This window comes from Stomoxys calcitrans, chromosome 2 (assembly GCF_963082655.1).
Source record: "Stomoxys calcitrans chromosome 2, idStoCalc2.1, whole genome shotgun sequence".
NCBI classification, from domain to species: domain Eukaryota; kingdom Metazoa; phylum Arthropoda; class Insecta; order Diptera; family Muscidae; genus Stomoxys; species Stomoxys calcitrans.
The window spans coordinates 18964961-18990371 of NC_081553.1; the positions used below are offsets into that span (position 1 = coordinate 18964961).

Below are 25411 nucleotides of genomic sequence, written 5' to 3' on the forward strand. Positions count from 1 at the left end.
AGAGAATAATTTTTGGTCCGGCAACCGAATAATCGTTTACGATTGGCATTGGAGAGTTTTATTGCAATGCAAATTTTCCCATGAACATTCCATTAAGGAACAGGAGCTAACTTCTTACAGATCAATGAGTGTTGTCCGATTTAAGTTTAAGCTCAATGATAAGAGGCCTCTTTTAAATAGCCGAGTCTGAACGGCGTGCCGCAGTGCGACACCTTTATGGGGACAAGTTTTTACATGGCAAAGTACCTCACAAATATCGCCAGCATTAGGAGGGGATAACCACCGCTAAAAATTTTTATACCGTCCACCATAAGATGGGGGGTATACTAATTTCGTCATTCTGTTTGTAACTACTCGAAATATTCGTCTGAGACCCCATAAAGTATATATATTCTTGATCGTCGCGACATTTTATGTCGATCTAGCCATGTCCGTCCGTCCGTCCGTCTGTCCGTCCGTCTGTCTGTCGAAAGCACGCTAACTTCCGAAGGAGTAAAGCTAGCCGCTTGAAATTTTGCACAAATACTTCTTATTAGTGTAGGTCGGTTGGTATTGTAAATGGGCCATGTTTTGATATCGCTGCCATATAAACCGATCTTGGGTCTTGACTTCTTGAGCCTGTAGAGTGCGCAATTCTTATCCGATTGAAATGAAATTTTGCACAACGTGTTTTGTTATGATATCCAACAACTGTGTCAAGTATGGTTCAAATCGGTCCATAACCTGATATAGCTGCCATATAAACGGATCTTGGGTCTTGACTTCTTGAGCCTCTATCGGGCACAATTCTTATCCGATTTGAATGAATTTTTGCACGAAGTATTTCGTTATGATATCCAACAACTGTGTCAAATAAGGTTCAAATCGGTTCATAACCTGATATAGCTGCCATGTAAACCGATCTGGGATCTTGACTTCTTGACCCCTAGAGGTCGCAATTATTATCCGATATGCCTGAAATTTTGTACGATGGATCCTCTCATGACCATCAACAAACGTGTTTATTATGGTCTGAATCGGTATATAGCCCGATACAGATCCCATTTAAATCGTTCTCTCTATTTTACTTCGTGAGCCCCAATGGGCGCAATTCTTATACGAATTGGCTGAAATTTTACACAGGTCTCCAACATATAATTTAATTGTGGTCTGAACTAGACCATATCTTGATATCGTTTTAATAGCAGAGCAACTCTTTTCTTATATCCTTTTTTGCCTAAGAAGAGATGCCTGGAAAAGAACTTGGCAAATGCGATCCATGGTGGAGGGTATATAAGATTCGGCCCGGCCGAGCTTAGCACGCTTTTGTTATATATAAGAAGATGTAACGTTTTCGACGTTTACAACTTTTTGACACGAAAACCTAAAAAATTGTCATACGAACCATGTCTGGACATGGCTAAATCGACTTAGAATGTCAAAACTATCAAAAATAGATATTCCTTTTTGGGTCTTAGATCAACATTTCGATGAGATTACAAATGGAATGACGAAGTTAGTATACCCCCCTTGTATGGTGAAAGGTATACAAATGCTTATTTATGTTTTCACTTTCCCTTACCTTTCAGTGTAAAGCCATTGCAGTTGTGTTTATGAAAAAAAAAACTATCAATATTTGCAGTTTGAAGGTGAAAGTCCAATTCCTTTATTCGTTAAGAAAAAAACTGCCTTATCTTTCATATTTGGCGTAAATGATACCCATGATGACTTCATTTGGAATGGCTTCCTTGGTTTTTTGTTTCCCTCTTTTCAGAAAAGCCTGGAGTGCCCGTCAACAACACTGATCAAATGACAAACCACCAAAAAAATGGAATTAGGACAAAGGACATCATGAATATGGTTATGAAAACTGAGAAGAAGTACAAGAAGAAGATAAAATCGCACCACAAACCGCCTATTATTCGCTTACCTTGAAGCCTTGGCAAAGCAAATATCATGTCCGCTTGTGGTTGTGACTGACTGGCCAAGTTGGACTGACCCAGAAGGTTAGTTAGACTATTTTTTTTTTGCTTGAAAAAATCATTCTTTTTCTGCCAATGCATTGCGTTTGGCCTTTTGGTATTGAAAACCGCAACGTAAAGAAAGAAAAGGTTGGCACAAAAAAAAAACCATGTCCTTAAGTTAATCTCCTGGAAATGGAATGAGGCTAACTAGGAATGAAGTGGGACCTACAAAGGTATTCGCAATCATATTTACTTTGAATGGATGCAGCAAAGAGTGCTCACCTCTAAGAGCGGTGAATGCTAAAAACGACACAAATTTAACGAAAGAGCCGTCAAACACACTTTCAGGATTTCTGAACAGGAACAGATAACAGTGGGGCAAAGTCATAGAAAAACTGAGTAGAAAAGTAGAGAATGAAGTCGTGAAAATCTTGGAGGAGACTAAAAATTGGAACGAGGTAATACCTCAGTTTACGATTTAACAAAATTAGGTCGAAAATCACACTGTGCTTCGTTAGGCAATAAATGAATCTCAGCAATATAGACAATCTCTAAGACAGTGTGAGATATTGGAGAACATTCTGGATCAATTTTCCCCTCTCCAATTTTCAAACAACATTTACCTCTGCTATTTTTATTCTCAATGTTCAAAATATCCCCATTGTTCAGCACTGTGCCTTGAGCTCTCCTCCTCGTTAAGGCCCAAATTGCAACTGTTACCATCTAACATCAGCAGCACCCAATTACTTACTTTTGAGCCGAACCAATACAACAGCCATGTTTGGCTCACGCAAAGTAAATAGGCCAAAAAACGGGATGTGGTTGTCCTGCCCAGAGTTAACAACCCCTTTGGAGCAGCTTCACCTACACCTCTGCTACCACCTTTACCCAAGCAACTTTGCATACACCTTGGCACGCGAAATGTGTAAACACGACAAGAAGCCCCTCGTCAACAGTCAATGTTTGCTCTTTGAAGTTGAATGGATAGACGCTACGGTCGGGATCTCAGCAAATTGGCCAAATTCCCAACCATAGCCAAGTGGTGTTACCTCCTCGGTGATTGTGGCACTTTTTCTTGTTTTTTTGTTATTTGCAGTCGCTCAATGTGTGCATCGAAAGGAGGGAAGAAATATGCCATGAAAGGATGAATGAATGAATGGACGAGTGGATAGATAGAGTGCGTGTGATGCACAAATGAACGTTTGCCCATCGGAAGCCACACTAGACATGGGTTATGTCATGCCATGTCAGTCAGGTCAGGCCATCATAAGATTTACGAGTGGAAATTAAATTTTATTTACTTTTTCAGTTTTTAACCATAAGGCTTCGACTTGTTATTGACCGAGGGGAAAGTTCCAAAGTGAACCAAGGGAGAAAAGAATATGGAATAATAAAAAATTGTTGAATGTTTTGGGATTTCCGAAACAAGACAATATAATACTAAAACCAGTAAGAAAGGGCAAAAGTCGAGCGGTGCCGACTGTATAATACCCCAACCTGAACCAATTTTGATGAATCGCGACAGATGTTTTCAGATGAGTTATTAAACAATCCGTATCGAATTTCGAGCAAATATTTTCAAACTGTAAGAACTACGATTGACAAATGACAACATTATTGCAAATTACACAAAATCTGACAAAGATATATATGGGAGCTAAATCTGAACCGATTTCGAACAAACTTCCCAGATATTGTGTTAGTCGTCGAGGAAAGCGTTGTAAAAAATGTTGGCAAGATTGGGTAATAAATGTGCTAGCTGTGACACTAGAAGTTCAAATCGGGCGTCTGTGAGTCCACGTATTCTTGTAATCAAGGTACATGTCTTATTTGGCTCAATCGGATCAGATTTTGATATAGCTCCCGTATATATGTATTGTCCGAATATTTATATCAGATTCTTGTTCTTCTCTAAAATACTTCTTATTTGAGCCACATATTGCAATGGTCAGCAAATACCTCCTATTTGGGTGGTTTTATGCGGATGGAGTGGCCCATAAACACTTTTTCCCGAATATTGATATTAGATTTGTGTTTTGCTCCCAATCACTTTTCATTTGAGCCCCATATTGCTATGGTCGTAAATTTGTCCCCTTTGGTGAGTGTTTTTGGTAAGGTCCGACTTGGTCCAACATTTGGATATCAGATTCGTATTCTACGCCCAGAAACTTGGTCTCGCAATTGGATATCAAATTCGCAATAAACTTGCAAATACCATTCATTTGAGTCCCATATTGCCATTGTCGATAAATATGTCCGATTTGGGGGTGTTTTGGGGGTTGGGGTAGTCCCCCAAACACTTGGTCCGACAATTGAATATCAGATACGTTTTCTACTCTTAAATACCTTTCATTTGAGTCCCATATTGTCTATTGGACTATATATATGTTTGGTAGGTTTTGGGTGTGGGGCGGCCCCCCTAGTTCCCCAATCCAAAATTTGGATACCAAAATTTCGCTTTTATGTTACTTTAAGAGAGCACACAAAATTTCGCTCAAATCACACCACCCATCTCCGGGATCTAGCGTTTCTAAAAATTAGGGTTAGGGGGAGGGTCCGCCTCCCCTTTAGATATTAAAAACACGTAGTACCCTATTTTCACCACGGCATCATTATGCACCATCTGTGAAAATTTCAAGAAAATCGGTTTAGCCGTTTTTGCGTATAACGGAACAGACAAAACAAACACAAATTGATTTTTATAACCTCCACCATAGCATGGGGGTATACTAATTTCGTCATTCTGTTTGTAACACCTCGAAATATGGGTCTGAGACCCCATAAAGTATATATATTCTTGATCGTCATGTCATTTTAATTCGATCTAGCCAAATCCGTCCGTCCGTCTGTCTGTCGAAAGCACGCTAACTTCCCAAGGAGTAAAGCTAGGCGCTTGAAATTTTGCACAAATACACTCCATTAGTGTAGGTCTGTTGGGATTGTAAATGGGCCAAATCGGTCCATGTTTTGATATAACTGGCATATAAACCGATCTTCTTCCTCTAAAGGGCGCAATTCTCGTCCGATTTGACTGAAATTTTGCACGAGGTGTTTGGTTATGACTTCCAATGACTGTGCCAAATATTGAATAAATCGGACTATAACCTGATATAGCTGCCATATAAACCGATCGTGGGTCTTGACTTCTTGAGCCTCTAGAGGGCGCAATTCCTATCCGATTTGGCTGAAATTTTTTTCATGAGGTGTTTTGTTATGACTTTCAACAACTGTGCTAAGAATAGTTCAAATAGGTCGATAACCTGATATAGCTGCCATATAAACCGATGTGGGGTCTTGACATCTTGACCCTCTAGAGGACGCAATTATTATCCGATTGGGCTGAAATTTAGCATGAAGTATTTTGTTATGACTTTCAACAACTGCATTAAGAATGGTTCAAATCGGAATATACCTGATATAGCTGCCATATAAACCGTTCTTGGGTCTTGACTTCTTGAGCCTCTAGAGGACGCAATTTTCGTCCGGTTTGAATGAAATTTTGCATGAGGTGTTTTGTTACGACTTTCAATGACTGTGCCAAATATGGCATAAATCGATCTATTACCTCATATAGCTGCCGTATAAACCGATCGTGGGTCTTGACTTCTTGAGCCTCTAGAGGGCGCTATTTTCGATCGATTTAACTGAAACTTAGCATGAGGTGTTTTGTTATGACTTCCAATGACTGTGCCAAATATGGCATAAATCGGTTTATAACCTCATATAGCTGCCATGTAAACCGATCTTGGATCTTGACTTCTTGAACCTCTAGAGGGCGCAATTCTCGTCCGATTTGACTGAAATTTTGCATGAGGTGTTTTGTTATGACTTTCAATGACTGTGCCGAATATGGCACAAATCGGTCTATAACTTGATATAGCTGCCATGTAAACCGATCTGGGATCTTGACTTCTTGTACCTCTAGCGGACGCAATTCTCATCCGATCTGGCAGAAAATTGTGTACAACGGCTTCTCTCATGACGTTCAACATACGTGTTCAACATGGTCTGAATCGTTCAATAGCGTGATACAGCTCCCATATGAACCGATCTCCCGATTTTGCTTCTTGAGCCCCTACAAGGCGCAATTCTTATCTGAATGAACTGAAATATTACAAAATGACTTCAACAATGTTCAGCATTCATTTATGGTCTGAATCGGACTATAACTAGATATATCTCCGATAGCATAACAGTTCTTATTCAATATTCTTTGTTTACCCAAAAAGAGATACCACGCATAGAACTCGACAAATGCGATCCATGGTGGAGGGTATAAAAGGTTCGAACTGGCCGAGGCCGAAATTAGCACGCTTTCGCTTGTTAATACCATATTCGTATTCTACTCTTCAATACCTTTCAGTTGATACCCATATTGTCCCCATCGGTCAACTTTTGGTTTTGGGTGGTGTTTTTGGCGTAACGGGGGAGATACCGCCCCCTTCCAATATCAACAAATCATATAACCTATTGCTCCTACCAGAACATATTCGTAATCAGCCAACACGCAGGGGATGTCCCCTATGAATGCAGTGCATTGCGTTGGCGAGAGGAAATTAGGATTTGGAGGGGGGAAAGGAAGTAGTGCTTATTGACATTTGTCTTAAATCTTTGGATGTCAAAGTGCGTGGGAAAGACATTAGCCGGAAGTCGATTCCACATACGAATGGTTCAGGCGAAATAGGAATTCTCTCTATAATGCATTGTGCGTTCTGCTGGCCAATCAATTACAAACGGGTGTGAGTTCCTGGAATGTCTAGTATCCCTGACATACATCCTTACATCAGAAATAAGAAGACGAATATCAGATGAACACACACCATGAAAGTACCGATAGAACAGCGCCAAACTACCCACAATGCGACGATGATAAAGGGAGGCAATAGAGTTGGATACCCTACTGTCCCCAATCAACGCAATCGCTCTCCTCTGTACACGGTCCAGTAGCTCCAGGGATGATTTTGAAGCTCCAGGCCATACATGTGAGTTGTACTCCATTTTCGGCCTTATAAAAGTGGTGTAGATGTTAAGGAGATCAGACGGAGTGAAGTAATTCTTACACCGTTTAAGGAAGCCTAAACTATTGAATGCTTCTTTCGATACTTCGAATACATGTTTAGCCCAACGGACATCACTTTGTATTTTCATGCCCAGAACATGAAGAGCTTCTGATTGCTCAACATCTACACCGTTGATAGACAAAGATGATCATAATGGGTCAGCAAATCGTTTGTGTGACAACTAGCAGCACTGAGTCTTCCGTGCATTAAACAAGGATGATGAGTCCCATATTGTCATTGACGACCAATATGCCTATTTGAAGGGGTTTTGGGGTCGGGGCTGCCCCCTACGTGCTTGGACCCAACTTTTGATATCAAGTTTGTATTCTACTCCCAAATACATTTCGTTTCAATGCCATATTGTCCCGATCGGTCCAATTTTATTTTTAGGTGGTACTTTTGAGGTAAGGGGAAGGTCCGCTCTCCGTCCTGGGTATCAAATGAAAGAAAGTTGGAAGTAGAAAACGAATCTTATATAAAAATTTGGGTTCAAGACCCCAAAAAAACACCTCCAAACGGAAATACTAAAGCTTTTAAGAACCGAACTAGGATGATCGAGAGACCGGTTTACATGGGAGCTATATCAGGTTAAAGACTGATTTTGGCGGTATTTGGAAGTTGTAACAGAACATCGCATGCAAAATTTCAGCCTAATCGGACAAAAATTGAGGCTTTAAGGACTCAAGAAGTAAAATCGGGAGATCGGTTGATAAAGGTCGGTTGATCAGGATAAAGACCGATTCGAACCGTTACTTGGCACAGTTGTTGGAAGTCATAACAAAACACAAAACACGGACAACCATTGCGGGTTGCAAGGGCTCAAGAAGTCAAATCAGGCGCTCGGTTTATATGGGAGCTATATCAGATTATAGGCCGATTTGGACCGTATTTGGCAGTATTATTAAAAGTCATAACAAAATACCAAATAGGACAAACATTGTGGCTTCCAGGGGCTCAAGAAATCAAATCGGGAGATCGGTTGATATGGGAGCTATATCTGGTTATAGACCGATTCGGACTGTACTTGGCACAGTTATTGGAAGTCATAACAGTCATACTACATGCAAAATTTCAGCCAAATTGGACAACAATTGCGCCGTGTTAGGGCTCAAGAACTCAAAACGAGAGATCGGTTTATATGGGAGCTATATCTAAATCTGAATCGATATGACCCATTGAATCGATATTACCCATCCTGAAGGACCTACATCGATATTAAGTATCTGTGCAAAATCTCAAGCGGATAGCTGTCCGTCAGATGGACGGACAGATGCACATGGCTAGATCGACTCAGAGCGTTGAGACGATCAAGAATAAATCTACATAATGGGGTCATAGATGAATATTTCGAGGTGGAGACGTTTCAGTACGCCTGAGTTACATGATGCCTTTCGCTCAGCAAGAGACCACGTCAACAAGTTGATTAAGATAGCCAAGAAAGACTACTATTACAGACTTCTGCAATAGACTCCAGGAGAACTTGGAAGGTTATTCGAGACATAGGAATTGGGGAAGATACTAATAGATGTTCAATAAACTTGGACATCAATGGGCTTAATAATGTCTTTGTTTATGTCCCATAGATGCCAGCCGCCGATGTCCTTGCGTGTGTCGCGACTGTAAAGTCTATCGCTGTCGGAAGTGATGGCATTGATCCTAGATTTGTAAGACTTTCCCCCTTATTATTCCTCATGTAATAGGATTTTGACCACGAGTTATTTTCCATTAGCGTGGAAGCATGCCAAGGCCATCCCACTGCCTATGAATTCCATGGAATATAGACAAATTGCGATTCTTTGTTACTTGTCAAAGGTCTTTGAGAAATTGCTGTATTTGCAAATGTCGTCTCTTGTCAACGAAAACTCTTTGTTATATGTGAGACAGTCCGGGTTTCGACCAAACCACAGCTGCGTAACTGCCTTGGCAGAGGTCACTGAGAGGATCAGGGTCAATTTGGAGAATGACAAGATAAATTTCCTTGTTCTTCTTGACCATTCTAAGGCATTTGGATCATTCCTTGTTATGTGATAAGATGAGACATCTTTAGAATTTTTCTTCTACGTCCGTTCGTTTTATTTTGTCATACCTGTCACACCGCACTCAGTCCGTCAGTTATAAGTCTTCTGTATCGTCACCTCTGCTTGTTTTGAAAAGTGTTCCTCAGGGATCAATTCTGGGTCCTCTTCTCTTTTCATTGTACAGTAATGACTTGGCGAGTCAAATGTCTTATTGTGAGGTACATATGTACGCTGACGATGTACAGATATATATCGGCAGTCCGAGCGGTGAGATTGCTGAAAACATACGTCTGCTTAATCATGATCTGTCAAGAGTCAGCACGTGGGCGAAAGCCAATGGCCTGTATCTCAACCCTATAAAGTTCAAGTGTGTGGTTATCAGAAACAGGCTGTCTCGTTTTTCATGTGATGTCGGTATATTCATTAACGATGCTAGATTGCAAATCGTTCCTCATGCAAAGAACTTGGGCATGGTTATTAATACCACTCTGACTTGGAGTAATCATATCGACTCTGTCGTTGGTTAGGGATATTCAAAATTGCGTGCTCTCTGGGCCCCTCAGTCGGTTACTCCGCTGCGGGTTAGGTCTCACCACTGTATTTGTATGGATTCATTGATTTCGCCAGATCTATTAGAAGCAAAAAAAAGCATTCCCAAATTTTATAGGAGGTTTGTTTTTGTTGATCATACCATCGCGGTATAATCGAGGCGACGATAGGAAACCTGGAAGGAAGGGAAGAGGTTTTCGATCGGATACCTGAGAAGAACCTTGAGGTCGAGTGCGAGGCACTGCTGCCATCGGTACAGTCTTGGATTGACGGAACCCTAGTATTGCCATCTGGAAGATCATGTAACACGGATGGATCAAAGCTCGAAGACAGAGTGGGCCTGGGGGTCTACATTGAGAACCAAAGAAGGGTAGAGGTTTCCCATCGGATACCTGTGATGAACCTTGAGGTCGAGTGCGAGGCACTGCTACCATCGCCACAGTCTTGGATTGACGGAACCCTAGTATTGCCATCTGGAAGATCAGGTAACACGGATGGATCAAAGCTCGAGGACAGAGTGGGCCTGGGGGTCTACATTGAGAACCAAAGAAGGGTAGAGGTTTCCCATCGGATACCTGAGATGAACCTTGAGGTCGAGTGGGAGGCACTGCTGCCATCGCCACAGTCTTGGATTGACGGAACCCTAGTATTGCCATCTGGAAGATCATGTAACACGGATGGATCAAAGCTCGAGGACAGGGTGTACCTGGGAGTATACATTGAGAACCAAGGGACTGAGATCTGTTTTAGACTGCCTGACCATAATACGGCGGAGATCCGGGCGATCACGAAATGCGTGAGGAGGTGTGGTCCTTACGCGAGGACGTCGAGTGTGAACATCTTTACCGACAATAAAATTGCCATAAGGGCAATAACAACCAGGACGGTAAGGTCACGAACAGTCTTGCAGTGTAGGAAGGAGATTAACGCCTTGTCTGAGGATGACAAAGACCGCTTCGTTTTGGTGCCGGGCCATAGCGGAGTAAGGGGAAATGAAAGGGCAAACGATTTGGTGGTGAAGGCCAAAGGACTGCGTCAATAAACTTGGTTCATCCGAAGCCTTTCGGGTCGACGCAGTCCGAGTTAAGGGAGTGGGCGACGAATGCGCATGCACTATTGTGGAACAGTGAAACGGTCGGTAAAACGGCGAAAATCCTATGTGGGGGATCCAGATCGTGAGAATACGAGGCTATTGATGAAAGGAAGTAAGAAGGTGGTCAGTATAGCTATTGGTATCATAATGGGACACATAGGACTACGAGCTGACATATGTAAAATCGGTGCGGCAAGTGATAGCATGTGTGGGGCATTTGGGGAAGATGATGAGATGTTGGAGCATTTCCTTTGTCATTGCCCGGCTTTCGCGTCCAACAGATACCGGCACTTAGGTGGAGATACAATACTAGACTTGAACCAACTTAGGGGAATGAAAACAATTAAGGATTTTGTAAGTAGCACGGACTTCCTAACTTAAAAATTTTCTTTTTAGAGTTTACTTTATAGTTTTTAGAGCGCCCAACAAGCCGCTTACTGGCTTAGGTGCATGTCCATAATGGCATGGGGCGAATTAATATCTGCACCCTCTTTTCAACCAAACCTAAGGAAGACAAATATTTCGAGGTGTTACAAACGCAATGACTAGATTAGTATATGGTGGTGGGTATAAAAAGAAGTTTTATTGATTGCCCAAAAAGTAATTGCGGATTTTTTAAAAGAAAGTAAATGCATTTTTTAATAAAACTTAGAATGAACTTTAATCAAATATACTTTTTTACACGTTTTTTTTCTAAAGCAAGCTAAAAGTAATAGCTGATAACTGACAGAAGACAGAATGCAATTACAGAGTCACAAGCTGTGAAAAAATTTGTCAACGCCGACTATATGAAAAATCCGCAATTACTTTTTGGGCAACCCAATATAAAGGGTGATTTTTTTGAGGTTAGGATTTTCATGCATTAGTATTTGACAGATCACGTGGGATTTCAGACATGGTGTCAAAGAGAAAGATGCTCAGTATGCTTTGACATTTCATCATGAATAGACTTACTAACGAGCAACGCTTGCAAATCATTGAATTTTATTACCAAAATCAGTGTTCGGTTCGAAATTTTGACAAATTTTGTTCAGCGATGAGGCTCATTTCTGGTTGAATGGCTACGTAAATAAGCAAAATTGCCGCATTTGGAGTGAAGAGCAACCAGAAGCCGTTCAAGAACTGCCCATGCATCCCGAAAAATGCACTGTTTGGTGTGGTTTGTACGCTGGTGGAATCATTGGACCGTATTTTTTCAAAGATGCTGTTGGACGCAACGTTACGGTGAATGAACACATTTCGAACCGAACACTGATTTTGGTAATAAAATTCAATGATTTGCAAGCGTTGCTCGTTAGTAAGTCTATTCATGATGAAATGTCAAAGCATACTGAGCATCTTTCTCTTTGACACCATGTCTGAAATCCCACGTGATCTGTCAAATACTAATGCATGAAAATCCTAACCTCAAAAAAATCACCCTTTATATTGACAAAATCTTATGAAAAAAAAATTTTAAATTTTATTATAACAAAATAATGAGAAAAATGACCAAATGTCGTCTAAATTTGTAAAAAAAAAAAAACTTTTTTCCATATAAATCCATTAAAACTTGCAACTTGTTAGCTGCACCTAAAGAAAAACCATCACATACACCACCAATGAATGCACTTTGAATTGAATTGAATGGTGAATGCAAATAGCAAAGTGACTGTGTGTCAAACATGAAAGAAAAAATTATTCAGCACTCGAATGTGGCAAAGACATACAAATGAATTTGTCGAGGCCCAAGTGCACACACACACACACACAAACTAACAAATAACAGTAATGCAGAAAAGGACCTTACACTCATATATGAGACTTGAAGCATTTGCATAACATTTTGAAGGAGGAACTTTTATGGATTTTTTACGATTATGGCCACAAAAGAAGATAAATAAAATGCAAAGCACACACACACACACACACACACACACACACACACACACACAAGCATGCACACCTTATGTGAGTGCCTATATGAATGAGAGTGTGGATATGTGTGTGTGACACAAATATGTCACTGGTTCAGGGACAAGCATGTCAATGACTGTCGTTGGATTGAGGTAAAACATAATTGTGGCTTCTTTCCAATTGCCACATCATGGATGCATGTGGCACAACGAGCCGCCTGGGTGGTAGTGAATGGTCGACCGCTTTACTATTGACATACCAAAGATGCAACAAAAAAAACGCACACACAGCGGCAACTAAAGTGGCTTCGTTGAGAATTGTGCAGTTAAAGTAAAACTACGATTAAATCTCTTCAGTTGTCATAAGCCTTACAAAAATCTGACCAAGATAACTAGAATTTGAAGTAGTAGTTGCCAGGGGTAACAGAAATGTTTAAAAGCTATTTGCCTCCTATTTAATTGTTGGTACAGTGAGTATGAATGTTGTCGTTGCCGTTTCCGTTTCCTTGGTTTCCGCTTGAAAACAAAAGAAGCAAAGCAACAACCATTGTACGCCTCAAAACCCAAATTATCAACTTTTGCAGTAAATAATTGTTTCGCTCTCAGATGTTGGCCTTCTTGCAAGAAGAGAAACGAAGCCACAAAAGTTTTTTTATTTCGCTCAAAGGGAAAGAGCGGGTTGAGAGAGGCAAAGGATCTAGCCACAGATATAAATATACTTTTATTAATTTCTTGGTTCTGCAGCAGCAGCTTCCACTTCCACTTCAACTTTAACTTTTCTTTATCCCCTAAGGAGGGTAAATCGTCCTTTTCGTCCTCCATTGTTTTTGTCATCATACTCGCAGTTAGAACCAGCCAGCCAGCAACGTGCACATTATGCCATAATGCACTTTAAACTTTTGTACTTTTGTAAATATTGTTTTAGCTGACTTAAGAAGAGAGAATCTCTTAAGACAATCTTCTCGGTCAGACAAACGTGCGGATGAGCATAAATGCAGGGACAGACGGACAGACAGGCAGACAGACAGACAGCTGCTTTTGGTTAAAACGCTTCACAAAAAGAACACAAAAAATCGCTGCCACATGGAAGCCAAGCACGAAAAGTGAGAAGTACGCAAAATGGGAGGATAATCATGCACGTTCGACAACTTGAAAAATAATTACATTGTTGCCGCTGCAACATTGCAACGCGTATTCAAGCATACAAGACGGCGTGGGAAAGCGAAATTTAGCTGAGATAAATGCATGGTACACCCGAAAAACGTTTGGGCCTAATAACATGTAACACTTGCAGAAAAAGAACAGCCAAACAAGTTGAAGCAGAAATCAACAATCAGGCAGTACCAGTGAAAAGACTAGGTCAGAAAAATAGGAAAGAATAAAACGAGTAAAAATGTGTTTAGTTCGGCTGGGCCTCCAGCGTGTGAAATTCTCTGCACGGCTTCTGTTTAAAGCAGAATTAGTTTCTGCAAAAGCGTGCTTAGTTCGACCAGTCCGAATCTTATATACCTTTCACCGAGGATCGCATTTGTCAAGCTCTTCGTCTGTTATCTCTCTATAGGCGAACAAATGATAATGGATAAGATTTGCTATAATATTGGAGCTATATCAGGTTATGAACCGATTCGGACCATACTTGAATCAGATATTGGGGACCAGAGTAGAAGTCTTAATTAATCAGATACCTCCTTTTTATAGCGGAGTCCGAACGGCGTACCGCAGTGCGACACCTTTTTGGGGAAAAAGTTTTTACATGACTTCTATTCAAATGTAGTACTGGAAAAACCAAGCTAAAAAAGTTTTTCTGATATTCTCGCCACGACTCAAACCCAGGCGTTCAGCGGCATAAGCGGGCATGCTAACCTCAGCGCTATGGTGTTCTCCATATCTCTAAAGCATATCCAACACTCGTCAATTGTTGGCTGAGCATTGACCTTGTCTGTTATTCTAAGCTCTAATGACCTCTCTATTATTTCTTTACTTTTGTGAACATTTTAAACTCAAAACATTTTCATGAGTGTAACCACGTAGACAATATAATTGAATCTACTTAACGCTTATGGACAGATTCGAGTACTAACATGGCACATATCCCGCTCCCACACATACAACCAAACACTCAAACAAACTCTTTCATTCACACACGGATGCACGTAGACGCACTTAAGGACATTCATGTGAACATAAGGAACCACATGAAGCAAGGCAAGGCTTACCAGACTAATGGTGAGAAAAATAGCAAAAACAAAAAACACACGCAAACACAAACAAACAAACACGAAAGCATCAAAAGATGTTTATTTCAGCAATGTTCATTGGTTCGTTCAGTGCTTAATCCAACGGTCATTGACATGTCGTCAGCATTATATGTATGACACACACACAAACACACACACACACATGTACCCACTTTAGATGCTGTCAATATAAAATGAGAAAAAAATCACATCTTAAACTGCAGACAGATAAGAGATACGGATATGGATGACAGAAAAAGAGGGATGTGATTTTATCTCACATCACATCTTCTGGACCATATCCCGACTTCTTCAAAATTGCTGAGATTAGTGCGATTTAATGAAGAAAGTGAGGGGGTGAGGGAGAGGACTTCTGATATAACTGCAGCCTTAGAATCTTTACTTTTATACACAACACTCAACACTTTGTTGTATAAGTGTCTAGGCCTATTATGAGAGATGAGTTTGTTAAGGGACTTAAAGTTGCTGCATTACCGTTGACATCCTTTAATGTCCACAAAAGCTGCCTCCGGGCAAAAATGGCCAATTGTCTTTGTAGCAATTCTTTTGTGAACTTCTCTGTGAATTGATGCCCTAAGAATCATGGATGATTAACAGTGTCATTGCCTAAATCCATAAAAACGACCTCCTTCCCATTGCCAACTTCATTCTCTAACACAACTCCAAATGGCTTCTAGTGATTATTGGAGGGATTTATGACAAGCTCTTCAGTCAAAATTTTCACAAACTTTGTGTGAGGGGCGGACATATTATGCCAAAGAATATGAATGTTATGATGATGGTCATAGCTTAAAGCAGTGATGGGCACACTAACACAGTTGTGTTTGTATGAGGGGAGTTAAATCCCAACCCATCAACCAAGTGTAAAATAACAATAAAGCTGTGTAAAATAACAACAATGCGTCGACTGAACGAAGGCAAACGAGTTGCTTACACTGTCCGTGTGCTCTGTTCGTTTTTCCTATGCCCGCGGGCATGAGAATTGATGTGCGGTTGTGTGTTGTTGCCCATCTATGGCTTAAAGAGCGGATCAAAATCAAGACAACATAGCATAGAACCGGTAGGTTGTCAACAAATTAGCAAGGGATTAAAATGCCAAAATGCCAATGCCAAAATTCTCATACGAGCTTAAGGAAATATTTCAACCGTCCACCATAGGAAGAGGGTATCCTAACTTCCTCATTCCATTTGTGACACATTGAAATATTGGTCTTAGACCCCATAAAGTATATCCTATATATCAAAAACGGCTGAACCGATTACCTTGAAATTTTCAAAGATTGTGTAGTTTGGTCTGAAAGGAAACATAGGCTATATAATTTTTTGATATCGGGAGGGGGGCGGACCCTCCCCCTTACCCCAAAAGTACAACCCAAAAATAAAGGTGGACCGATCGGGACAATATGGGTTTCAAATGAAAGGTATTCAAGAGTAGAGTGCGAATTTCATAAAAAAAAGTTGGGTCCAAGTACCTAGGGGGCCGCCCCAGCCCCAAAACCCCCTAAAATAGGTTTATTTAACGATCATGACAATATGGGACTCAAACGAAAGGTATTCGGGAGTAGATTACGACTATGGTCAGGAAGTAGGAATAGGCTTTATAATTTATTGATAACGAAAGGGGGCGGACCCTCCACCGTTACCCCTAAAAACCACTCAAAATTAAAAAGTGGACCGATAAAGACAATATGTGTATCAAATGAAAAGTATGCGAGAGTTTATAACGAATCTGGCAAACAAATTCATGTCGAAGAGTAAGGGGTCACGCCACTCTCAAAAAAACGCCCAAACTGGGCACATCAGCCAATCACGGATATATGGGACTCGGTTGGTTTGTACCGTATAAACTGAAAAACGGCAGAACCGATTTCCTCAAAATGTTCGCCTATTGTGAAGGTTGGACTGAAAGGAAACAAAGGCTATATAATTCTTCGGTATCGGAAGGGGGACGGACCCTCCCCCTTATGCCAAAAACACAACCCAAAATCAAAAGTGGACCGATCGGGACAATGTAGGTATCAAATGAAAGGCATTGATGAGTAGAATACGAATATGGTATTATAATTTGGGTCTAACTACCCATCGGGCTGCCCCAACCCCAAATATCCCCCAAACAGACATATTAGACGTTCATTTTAATATGAGGCTCTAATGAGAGGTAGTCGGGATTAGATTTCGAATTTGGCCTACAAAATCAGATCGAAGTACAGGGGATTACACTACCCCTCAAAAACGCCATAAGACCCATTATTGGCAATATGAGATTTGGCTGAACCGTTTTTCTTAACATTTTCGTAGATTGTCACGTTTGTCTGGAAGGAGACATGGGCTTTATAATTTTTCGCTATCGGGTGGAGGCAGTCCCTACCCCTAACCGCAAAAACGCCACCCATTACCGAAAGTGGTCCGATGGGCACAATAAGGGTATTAAATGAAAAGTATTAGAGACCAGAAAACGAATATGGTATTAAAAATTGGGCCCAAGTACCCAGCGGACCCTCCAACCCCAAAACTCCTCTAAACAGATATATTCGAAGTTCGTGTCAATATGGGACTCAAATAAAAAGTATTAAGCAGTAGGTTACAAATATGGCATAAAACATTAGGTCCAAGTAATGGGGGTCGCCCACCCCAAATACCCCCAAATGGGCATATTAGCCGACCATGACTATATGGGACTCAAATGAAAGGTAATAGGCAGAAGATTACGAATCGGACATTAAAATTTGCGTCCAAGTCTAGGTGGCGCTTTTCCTTTCAAAAATAAGTCAAATAGTTTGATATGGGACTCAAATGAAAGGTATTTGAGAGTAGAAAACGAATTTGATATCCAATTTTTGAGCCAAGTGTTTTGGCGTACGCTCTAAAGCACCCCCTAAACTGAACTTCATTTCGGTTGGGACTAAAGAACGAATTTCATATCTATTTTTAGTGCAATGTACCGGTGGCCACCCCAGCCTCAACACACTCTTCAAACGGTTCATATTTACCGGCCATGGCAATATGGGGCTCAAATTAAAGGGATTTCGAAGTGCAGCACGAATTTGATATCCATATTTGAGTCGAAATGTCTGAGGTGCCATCCCTCCCCTAATGAGAACATTACTCTAAGGAAGAACATTACCACCAGGAACCGAGAAGGGGCGAATTTTCACACATCAATGAGAGCTTTCCGATTCAAGTTTAAACTCAATGATAAGGGACCATTTTTTTGTAACCGAGTCCGAACGGCGTCCCGCAGTGCAACACCTCTTGGGGAAAATTTTTTAAATGACCATTCATGGCTTTGTACCTCGCAAATTTCGCCAACATTAAGAGGGGGATAGACACCGCTTTGTCTGATGTTCTCGCCTGGATTCGAACGCTTTCGATATCCGCATTCAGGGCGAAGTGTCCCACCTTAAAAATATATTAGAGAGTTAAAGAAGGCGCAGCGGAGCGGGCCCGGTTCGGCTAGTTTATATATTGGGTTGCCCAAAAAGTAATTGCGGATTTTTCATATAGTCGGCGTTGACAAATTTTTTCACAGCTTGTGACCCTGTAATTGCATTCTTTCTTCTGTCAGTTATCAGCTGTTAATTTTAGGTTGCTTTAGAAAAAAAATGTAAAATATACCTTTTTTAGATTTTTGATTAAATTTCATTCTAAGTTTTATTAAAAATCCATTAACTTTCTTTTAAAAAATCAGCAATTACTTTTTGGGCAACCCAATATATATTCATCATCGGCATAACATTTTTAGTCGATCTAGCCATGTCCGTCCACCTGTCCGTCTGTGGAAAGCACGCTAACTAAGTGCTTGAAGCTAAGTGCTTGAAATTTTGCGGTTGGCATTGTAAATGGGCCATATCGATTCATATTGAGATAAAGCACCCATATAAACTGATCTCCCGATTATATTTATTGAGCCTCTACAGGGCGTAATTCTTATCCGATTTGGCTAAAATCTTGCTCAGTGGCTTTATCTAAGAACTCTAACATACGTGCCGCATATGATCTGAATCGGTCCATCCGTTCTGGGATCTTGACTTCTGGAGCCTCTATAGGGCGCAATTATTATCTGATTTGGGTGAAATTTTGTACAAAATGCCTTGAACATAGGTGTCAAATATGGTCTGAAGCGGTCTAAGCTCACCTATAATACAGCTCACCTATAATACAGCTCACCTATAAAACGATCTCCCTATTTTACTCTTTGAGAACCTAAAGGGCGCAATTCTTATTCGAATTCTGAATTCTCTCGGTTATGCATAGTTCGGTTGATACCCAATCAATTACAAACGGGTGTGACTTCCTGGCAAGCCTTCTATTCCTGGTGAACATCCTAACGTCAGGGATAAGAAGACGAATATTCCTGGAACACACGTCAAGAAAATAACGATAGAGCAATACAACGCTACCCACATTCGGACGATGTTCAAGTGAAGCAATAAAGTTGGATACCCTACTGGCCCCAATCACCACCATCACTCTCCGTTGAAACCGGTCAAGTAGCTCCAAGGATGATTTTGGAGCTCCTGCCCTTATGTGAGAGTTATATTCCATCCTCGGCCTGATGTAGGTAGTATAGATAATGAGAAGATCAGAAGTGGTGAAATAAACGCACTGCGGCACGGCGTTCGGACTCGGCTATAAAAAGGAGGCCCCTTAACATTGAGCTTAAATTTGAATCGGACTGCACTCATTGATATGTGAGAAGTTTGCCCCTGTTTCCTAGTGGAATGTTCATGGGCAAAATTTGTATTTGTAAGCCTCTCTCTGTTTGCTGAAATACTTACAAGAGGTCCATATAAGTATTTCAGCAAACAGAGCAAGAATACAAAAGTCAACAACTTTTAAACTTTGCTTATGTGAAACGTCGATGAAATATAAGAAGTTCTGCCTACTGTCCCCCATTGAATATTTTATTAATAATTTTTATGACGTCCATCTAATTAAAGGCACTCATGTCTACGTGGTTCATAATCTTGTCATTACTAATAAAGGCTTTCGTAGGGTTTAGCAATATGTAAAGCTTTACTCCCATAGAAAGGATGACTTCTTTATTTGCCCCACTGAAAATAATGGCACACTATGCTGCACGTAGTTTTAGCACAAATTCACAAAATCCCATTGTGCCTTGACATCATTTTACAATAGCAGGCAAGTTCATAGAAAAATTTCGTGGCCTAGGCCGAAATACCAGCAACCAACTATGCCACACATAGCCCAGCACGGATGGGTCAATTCTCTCCGCTACCTCCTTTAAGCAAATGGACATGAGCTGAAACTTTGATCTGGGCAGAACATTAAAATTTTTTCGTAAAACTATCGAAAAAGATTATCGTTTACACTCTTGCAACAATGATGCAAACGCGCCATTGCCCCAGGGGCGGAAATCATTGTGGAGGGATAACGTCACAGTAGGATGAGAAGAGGATAGATAATGGTAGCAATGGGAAAATGCGGCTATTAATAGAAAATTTTTGGTTTAAAGTTTTTATACCCACCACTATCATATGGGGGTACACTAATCTAGCTATTCAGTTGATAGCACCTCGCCATATTGATCTGGGACCCCATAAAGTTAATATTCTTGATCGTTATCCTAAGTGGAACTAGCAATGTCTGTCCGTCCGTTCCTCCAGCTGACGAAATCACGATATCTGTCGAAGGCATAAAGCTAGCCGCGGGAAATTCCGTAAAGCCTCCCCAAGGAACAAGGAAAGTAGGGACGGACTTAGGGACGGACGTAGGGACGGACGTAGGGACGGACGTAGGGACGGACGTAGGGACGGACGTAGGGACGGACGTAGGGACGGACGTAGGGACGGACGTAGGGACGGACGTAGGGACGGACGTAGGGACGGACGTAGGGACGGACGTAGGGACGGACGTAGGGACGGACGTAGGGACGGACGTAGGGACGGACGTAGGGACGGACGTAGGGACGGACGTAGGGACGGACGTAGGGACGGACGTAGGGACGGACGTAGGGACGGACGTAGGGACGGACGTAGGGACGGACGTAGGGACGGACGTAGGGACGGACGTAGGGACGGACGTAGGGACGGACGTAGGGACGGACGTAGGGACGGACGTAGGGACGGACGTAGGGACGGACGTAGGGACGGACGTAGGGACGGACGTAGGGACGAACGTAGGGACGGACGTAGGGACGGACGTAGGGACGGACGTAGGGACGGACGTAGGGACGGACGTAGGGACGGACGTAGGGACGGACGTAGGGACGGACGTAGGGACGGACGTAGGGACGGACGTAGGGACGGACGTAGGGACGGACGTAGGGACGGACGTAGGGACGGACGTAGGGACGGACGTAGGGACGGACGTAGGGACGGACGTAGGGACGGACGTAGGGACGGACGTAGGGACGGACGTAGGGACGGACGTAGGGACGGACGTAGGGACGGACGTAGGGACGGACGTAGGGACGAACGTAGGGACGAACGTAGGGACGGACGTAGGGACGAACGTAGGGACGGACGTAGGGACGGACGTAGGGACGGACGTAGGGACGGACGTAGGGACGGACATAGGGACGGACGTAGGGACGGACGTAGGGACGGACGTAGGGACGGACGTAGGGACGTTAAAGCAAAGTTAAACGAGTCAAAATGCAACGGTTTGCATTGGCTAGGTCATGTTGTCTTAACTAATGAAGAACTCCGGCGAAGAAATCGATTGAATGCGACCACTGTAGTACAGGCAAATCGGGACAGCCAAAAACTCGATGGAAAGATCATGTGGTGAAAGTGTCTCAAAACTTGGTGTCAGAGATTTGAGAAAAGCCGCAGAAGATCGAGGCGCGTAGAAGGCTATTCTAGGTTCTGTCTGTCTGTCTGTCCGTCTGTCTGTCTATCTGTCTGTCTGTCCGTCTGTCCATGTAAATTTTGTACAAACTACAGGTCGCAATTTTCAATCGTCGTCTTCAAATTTTGTACAGACATGTTTTTCAGCCTAGAGACGAAGCCAATTTAAATTCAAAAGCAACGGTTCAGATTTGGATATAGCTCCCATATATATGTTCATCCGATTTGCAGTAATAATGCAATAAAATTGTCATTTGTGAACTGATTCTCTCGAAATTTGGCAGAAATGATTTTCTTATAAGTCTCGACATTGCTAGCGAATTTCATGGAAATCCGTTCAGATTTAGATATAGCTCTCATACATATATATCGCCCGATTTTCATTCCTAGAGCCATTGCAGGCGCAATTTTTGACCAATCTTCCTAAAACTTTGTACAACGCCTTCCCCGACGACTACCACAATATCTGAGAAGTTTGCTCGAAATCGGTTAAGAATTAGATATAGCTCCCATATATACGTTCGTCCGATTTTCAGTAATAATGCAATAAAATGGTGATTTGTTAACCGATTCCCTCGAAATTTAGCAGGAAGGATTTTCTTATGACTCTCATCCTTAGTGGTGAATTTCATAGAAATCGGTCCAGATTAAGATATATTTATATCGCCCGATTTTCATTTCTATGGTCACTGCAAGCACATTTATTGGACAATCTTGCCGAAATTTTGTACAGCGCTTTCCCCGATGACCACCATATTATCAAAGAAGTTTGCTAGAAATCGGTTCAGATTTAGATATAGCTCTCATATATATGTTCGTCCGATTTTGAGAAATATTGCACAAAAAGTGCCCATTTGTTAACCGATTCGATCGAAATTTGGCAGCAAGGATTCGCTTATAACTCTCGACATTAGTTGTGAATATCATCGAAATCGGCTCAGATTTCGATATAGCTGTCATATATGTATATCGCCAGATTTTCACTCCAAGAGCCACTGCAAGCGCATTTATTGAACAATATTGCCAAAATTTTGCACAATGCCTTCCTCGACGACTACCATAATATCTGAGAAGTTTAGTCAAAATCGGTTCACATGTAGCTCCCATATATATGTTCATCAGATTTTGTCAAATTTGCAATAATGGTGCCATTTGCCATTTTTTTCACCCCACTGTGCCTTGCCTACTTCCAGCCATTCTACAGTCCATTTGGTTAGTGGTCTTGGTCACATGGCATACGGTGTAATAAATTTATCACACACTGAAACTCGCAAGCATTCCACAACAACATCAGCAACACTGGCCACAACTTATGGCAAAGAACGGAAGTAATCTCAAGGGGTTATGGCGCAGCGTATAAAGAAAAAAAAAATGTATATAGAAAAGCGACACATGGCACGATCACGTCGCTGTAAATGGAGAAGAAAACTCTCCACGAAGGAAGCATGAAAAAAACTTTCCATGCCAAGAGGGTTTTAAGTGAAAATTTATTGCCTGAACTTTATTAAGCTGTGAGCAAGTGAATGAACTAACTACGACCGACCCATAAAAAAAAAATCAAAGTTCATTGAGCAAAGAAATAAAAAAAGGAGTTGGCCAAAAGGAAAAATCACCAGAGCAATGGAGCAGTTTCATATGCAAAGGACTCCATTTTCAAAAGTGACAAATAGTTTAATTATAAACAAAGTGACAGGAAATAAATTTCTTTCATCCAAAGTGCAAGTGAAAGTGCAACAAGGGTTGCTTCAAAATTTTAATACCTACCGGTGTCGAATAGGGATGCGCTGTCAGCCGTATTCCATCTGCCTCCAGATGCCGCTTGACCAACGCCTCCAGTTCCTTCATGGTTGTGGGGGTATCACATTCTGTTGCCAAAATCTCATTACTGCTGCTCAAAGCCTTGGGATCATTGATCATCACATAGACCAGAGCGGCACCCTTCTCCCTTAGGGTTCGCACACTCTTCAACAGTTTGCTACGATGTTGCGCACTGTCCACCCCTATGGCATCCAAGTCGATTTCACCTATCTGCTTGCATATCTCCAACTCATCGTAGCCATTCTCTAGAAAACTTTCCGCATATTGTTGCAGGCCCAGTGCCCTCAGCCACTCGCAAACGATGTTGTTATGCGGCATGTTCTCGTATCACGTGATATGCGGTGGCGGCACAAAATCTAGCGGAGCAAAACTCACTTTGGGCACCTTAAGGGCCGATTTCAATTTTGTCGTATTCGTTGTGGATGAGGTGGACGAAGAGGCGGTGGAATTTGTCGGTGTTGCTATACTGCCCGCATTCGAAGCTGCCGAAGCGGCCGATGCAATATGACTTACAAGGGGTGTGGCTGAGTCATGAGGATGTGTCGTCGCTGCGGTAGCCGTTTGAGCTGTCAGACAGGTTGTTAGGGCTGTTGCCTTCATATCATCAATTATTATTGGATCGCGACGTTATGGAAGGGTGCTAAGATGGTGACAGACAACTCAGGCCTTTAGTTAGTCGGAGAACTGTAACGGAAGTAATGCAGGAAAATTTGTAATTAAAAAATAAGAAATTTATATAAAAGAATAAAAAATTGGGGAAAAAATTATTTTAAAAAAAGTAGTCCGACTCGGACCATAATTGAATTGAATGTTAGAGACCATAGAAGAAGTCATTGTGTAAAATTTCCCCCAAATAGGAATTTGCGCCCTTTAGGAGCTCAAGCAGCTAAATTGGGAGATAAGTTTATTGGGAAGGTGTGTCTGGCTATAACCGATTCAGTCCATATTTGACAAGCATGTTGAAGGTCATAGGAGAATTCGTTACACAAAATTTTATTTAAATCGGAAAATAATTGAGCCCTCTAGAGGCTCAAGAAGTCAAGATCCCAGATCGGTTTATATGGCAGCTATATCAGGTTATGAACCAATTTGGACCATATTTGGCACAGTTGTTGGATATCATAACAAAACACGTCGTGCAAAATTGCATTCCAATCGGATAAGAATTGCGCCATCTAGAGGCTCTAGATGTCAAGACCCAAGATCGGTTTCTACGACAGCTATATCAGGTTATGGACTGATTTGGACCATACTTGGTACAGTTGTTGGATATCACAACAAAACACGTCGTGCAAAATTTCATTGCAATCGGATAAGAATTGCGCCATCTAGCGGCTCAAGATGTCAAGACCCAAGATCGGTTTATATGGCAGCTATATCAGATTATAGGCCGATTTGAGCCACACTTGGTAGAGTTGTTGGATATCATAACAAAACCCGTCGTGCAAAATTTCATTCCAATCGGATAAGAATTGCGCCCTCTATAGGCTCAAGAAGTCAAGACCCAATATCGGTTTATATCGCAGCTATATCGAAACATGGACCTATATAGCCCATTTACAATCCTAACCGACCTACACTAATCGAAAGTATTTGTGCAAAATAGCGTCTAACTTTACTCCTTCGAATGTTTGCGTGCTTTCGACAAACAGACAGACGAACGGACGGACAGACGGACGGTCGTGGCTAATTCAACTTAAAATTCCTTGAAGATCAAGAATATATATATACATTATGGGGTCTTAAGCGCATATTTCGAGGTGTTACAAACAGAATGACGAAATTAGTATACCCCCATCCTATGGTGGAGGGTATAAAAAGACACAGTTTGATGCGGTTTATAGGCTGGTGGCATCATTGGACCGTACTTCTTCAAAGATGATGCGTATCGTAAGGTAACTGTGAATCGTGAGTCCTATCGTGAGATGATATCCAACTTTTTTTTGCCCAAAAAGCGGAGGGCTT

General features: G+C 41.6%; 1 protein-coding gene across 6 annotated transcripts in view; it reads right to left on the reverse strand.

The window, feature by feature from the left end:
* The window catches only part of LOC106091387 (uncharacterized), a 509131-nt gene that overhangs the window by 61570 nt on the left and 422150 nt on the right, over positions 1 to 25411 (reverse strand). For all 6 annotated transcript variants that reach the window (XM_059363454.1, XM_059363453.1, XM_059363451.1 and 3 more), the window contains one exon: positions 23393 to 24130. In XM_059363454.1, the coding sequence (XP_059219437.1) occupies positions 23393 to 23764 (372 nt within the window). In that variant the 5' untranslated portion in view covers positions 23765 to 24130. The remainder of the gene's footprint in view (positions 1 to 23392; positions 24131 to 25411) is intronic.